This window comes from Ixodes scapularis, unplaced genomic scaffold (genome assembly GCF_016920785.2).
Source record: "Ixodes scapularis isolate PalLabHiFi unplaced genomic scaffold, ASM1692078v2 PGA_scaffold0__279_contigs__length_252992795, whole genome shotgun sequence".
In the NCBI taxonomy this organism is placed as follows: Eukaryota; Metazoa; Arthropoda; class Arachnida; order Ixodida; family Ixodidae; genus Ixodes; species Ixodes scapularis.
Genome location: NW_024609835.1, coordinates 108,504,131 through 108,508,411, shown reverse-complemented (window position 1 = coordinate 108,508,411; position 4,281 = coordinate 108,504,131). Strand labels below are relative to the sequence as shown.

The window sequence follows — 4,281 nt, the reverse complement described above, 5'->3', positions numbered from 1 at the left end:
CGGTTTGAGTTTTTTTAGGTACACGGATCCACTTGAACTGTCGTCTTGTGAAGTGTGTTCCTAACACAAATTGGAGTGGGAAAAAGGGGAAAAGTGAAGGGGGGTCATAAATTTTGTCTGAGAAACTGTACTTATTATGAACCGTGAATTCCCGTTAATTGCTAACTTTCTAATACGAAACTTTTACCAAAAGCTCCGTCGTCATTTCTGATGAATAATTAATCGTTAAAAAATTTCAGATGGGACGACCAAAGGTAAAAGCACAGGCAAACTTGTGAACTCCATCATACTCTTATACCAATATTTGTTTGTAAGTGCCAATTAGACACAATTCTTTGTGATATTTTTCTGGTTTCAGGTTTAGTATAAATTTTATTTTAAGTATTGCCTGCTTAATTATTCTGCTAGCATCTGCGTGCGCTTTTAGTTTCAATACTTTAAAGCGGAGATATTTACTCCGTTAATATGTTGTATACTTACCGTTCCATTCCTTGTTGCTCTTGCTTTTGCGAGTATTATATTTGTGCATGTCAGGCACGTAGCCAGGATTTTATTTGGGGGGGGGGGGCGCCCATGAGAAAATGCTGTGTGAGGGGGAGGGGGGAAAGGGGGAGAGGAGGTCCCAGCAAAATGGAAGATATCGGGGGGAGGGGGGGGAGGCAGGCCCCTTGCCGCCCCCCCTCCCCGCCTGCGTGCCTGGAGCCCATGTTCGTATCTTTTCTCCTGTGTCAAGGTTGTCAAACTATACCTCTTACCACCAGTCCCTCTCCCCTTCCCATATTCTAGATCTTCTTATAAAGAGGTCTTAATCCTAAAACGAAAGACTAAAAATATTATTCAGACCGTTCTAAAATTTACCCTAAACAGTTCTGCTGAAATTGCAAGAGACAATTTGTGTTTTGTTTCTTCTAGCAAAACAGATTCGAAGCAAAAATCAAACAACACCATGCCGTCGAAACGCGCTTGCTGATGGCGAACAGTTTCCTTTTCAAGAGCCCGCTCACGTCCGCAAACAGAACCTCATCATCAAGCAGCCTTGAACATCCCTGGCGGACAAAAATAATCTTGGCTCCCCTTGTATAAAACTGAAGCAACGTCAACGCGCCTTTTCAGTTATCGCGACATAAAAGACCGAGTGCTATGGCATCCGTGGTCGCTGTATCTACGTGGGCGCTTGTAGCCTGCGCGTTTAGCCTGGCTTCTGGAGCGCCATCGTGCAAGACGATTGATGAATTGAAGTACCGACGGATAACGTGCGACAACTTCGACTCTGCCGCAGACTTCAGAGAAACGTTGCCACGGGAGCCCTCAGACAAACCCACATGGCTCTTGATTCAAAACAGCCACGTCCCTTTCATTCCTCCTGGGGCCTTTGCTGGCCTTAACGTCGCCGTCCTTCAGTTTAAGTTTGTGACAGTCGATGCGTTCGACCAGAACACGCAAGAGACGAATCCATTCTCCGGACTTGAGAGCAGTCTTCGTCGAGTGTATTTCTATTACGGTAGCAGCCTTCCAGGATCATGGGGTATGCTGAGCAACATGTACGAGATGGAAGAGGTTCAGCTCGTGCACTACGTGGGACTCAACCTGACTAGGGACTTCAATCTTCTGCATCAGAACATGAAGACGGTGTACATCGTCGCGTGCAACATCAGCAGTGTTGATTCGGACTGGCTAGCATCACTTAGCAACTTGGAGGCACTGGTGATTAGAGAAACAGACCTCCGAAATTTCTCGCGGTCGTGGCTGCCCCGTCCGGCCCCTAGGTTCACGACGCTGGATCTGCCGTGAGTTGGTTTTATCTCGGGCATGAGGTGCAGTACATTTACATCTGCTGAGAATGCTTTTATTCCCGGAAAACTAAGATATGCCCGCTTTTTACATGGTACTTACAACCCAGCTTGTATTATGATTGGTTGACGCAACTAGACCACTATCATATTTCGATTTGTGAGAAAGCTGTTGCTGTAGTCACGGTAGTTTAAAAGTAACGCACGGAATCCTCAGAGACATTTGTTGCTGACATTAGATATCTTCAACTTTCAGAGTGCATTGTTTTCAAGAAATGTTTAGGCGCGCGATGTTATGTGTGCATTGCTACACGCTAAGGAACCTGGCGCTCATGCTCGCAATTGCTTTTGTAAAGGTGTAGCTCGTACGTATAGGATACTATTTAAATGTCCATGCGAGAGGAACATATAGTTATTTATTCCCCTCCCGTTCATGCGAAATAATATACCGCAGCGAAAAGGACAAGGAGCTCAGGTAACCTACGATATAAGCAATTTATATTGGTCATATAGCAAAAATTGTTAATTAGACTAAGGATATTACGATGACCATTAGTGGCATAGGTCGTATTTCATTAATAAAAACAAATATATTGCGGGATAGATTCAAATCTAAACAAAACAGGAAGGATGGAAAACTGCAGAATTATCTCCAGGTGGGGACAATACAAGAGTTTGTTTTCTTTGTTTTAGGGGCGAAGCTCCTTAGGGGCTAGCCGTGTCCGTATGTCCGTCCGCCGTCGGGTGCACGTGCTCCTGCTCGTGAGCTCACGCGCTCACGTGCTCACGAGCACGTGAGCACGTGCTCCCGTGCTCGTGTAGGGCAAAAAAAAAACGCATCTCCATGTGGTGAATGATGTTGATTCGGGCAAAGCTCTGGTGGTGCTTGTCTGCGTAGACGGTGAGCCGCAGCATGCCGAGTCTTTCGTTCGTTTTCCTCCATGTCAGAAAGAGAATGTGTGGTATATATGAAACGTGGTTATATACGGATTTCAGCATTTGACCACAGCGTGATATGGATGAAAACGAACGAAAGGCTCGGCATGCTGCGGCTCACCGTCTACGCAGACAAGCACCACCAGAGCTTCGCCCCAATCAACATCATTCACCACATAGAGATGCGGTTTTTTTTTTTTTCAAGATAGTTTACTGTACAAGACGTGAATGATTTTATGAATAACTGAGTATGCTAATGTTTATTTATGTATGATACAAACTTTTTGCGAACCAATGCAACTGACATTTGTATATGTGTATGTTAATGTTTACGTTCGGATTAGGCGCGACGAGCGAACAATGCACGACGTGCACAATAAGTACCGGGTGCGGACTATCTAAGCAAAAACATATTTTTGACCCCCCATTCGCCCCTGCTTACTAAGCGCCGGATGCGGACTCTAATTCGGAAAGTACGGTATTTGTTTATTTATTGCTTTTCTTTAATGGTGTAAGCAGAGTTTCTCGATATTTGCCAGTAAGAATGCCACAAAGCGTTATTTTTATTTATTACATTTACTTTCCAGGGGAAACTTGCTAACGAAGTTCCCAGAGGGGTTGGATGAAAGTATTCCCTCTCTTGCTTTTGTCAACGTGGAACGTAACCGCATCACTACATTCGAAGAACTACCCCTCGGGCTCCTGAACAGATTCGGCGTTCAAGTGAACATGATGTGTAAGTATTAAGACGCGCAAGCATTTATTCTATCTTAAGTATTGCAAAAATAAATGTTCATTGCCTTTGGTTTACAAAAATTCAGACAGGAAACACGCACGAACGATTTGCCAATTGAATTGTGATAGCGTCATTTTCAGGGAACAAAAGTATTTTCTCGTCGTTTATTGATTCGCTCTTTAAAAGGCTCTTTATGCATGCAGTGTTCTAACTGGCGGTTTTAGCATGATGTCCTGCTTATTTCTTATTTTTCAGTCAATCCGGTGCATTGTGACTGCAATCTTCAATTCATGTTGGCCTACCCGAGCAAGTGGCACTACTTTTTGTGCCACACGCCCAAGAAAGTATTTGACAAGTACATTCTCGATCTTACGAAAGAGCAGCTTTGTGAAACCACTGATTGAAGATCCTGTCGTCCTAAAAGTGGCCCAATCGAAGCCTCTGAAGTAGGGACGTGCAAATACTGCGTAGAATTGAATAGCGAAGCGTCATTTTTAACTTGAACATTGGAAAGAATGGTGGTATGTCGGGGGTTTCTCCAGCACTCCGAAGGATATGAACGACACGGAGCTATTTGATTTGAACCACTATTCGTGCATCCCTACTATGAAGTGTTATCCTATATTCATTAAGCTATAAATTTCTACACATTGGTTTGCGTTTTTTAATGTTGAATTTATGTGTTTATTGTAGAGAGCCGTTTCGTGATAAAAGGTAAACATACCAGTCCAATAGAAGGTTACCTACGATTGGCGCATGTATCAGCATGGCTGAGAGGAAAATTAAATGGATGAAAGTGAGAGATAAAATGATATTTTT

At 43.7% G+C, this 4,281-nt stretch overlaps 1 protein-coding gene across 1 annotated transcript; it reads left to right on the top strand.

The window, feature by feature from the left end:
• The first annotated feature begins 1,140 nt into the window (after positions 1-1,140).
• On the top strand, positions 1,141-3,866 carry LOC8040086. Its single transcript, XM_029993444.4, has 3 exons — positions 1,141-1,787; positions 3,314-3,462; positions 3,718-3,866. Exons 1-3 carry the CDS (start codon positions 1,141-1,143, stop codon positions 3,864-3,866), a joined length of 945 nt encoding a protein of 314 aa, XP_029849304.2.
• The last annotated feature ends 415 nt before the right edge of the window (positions 3,867-4,281 follow it).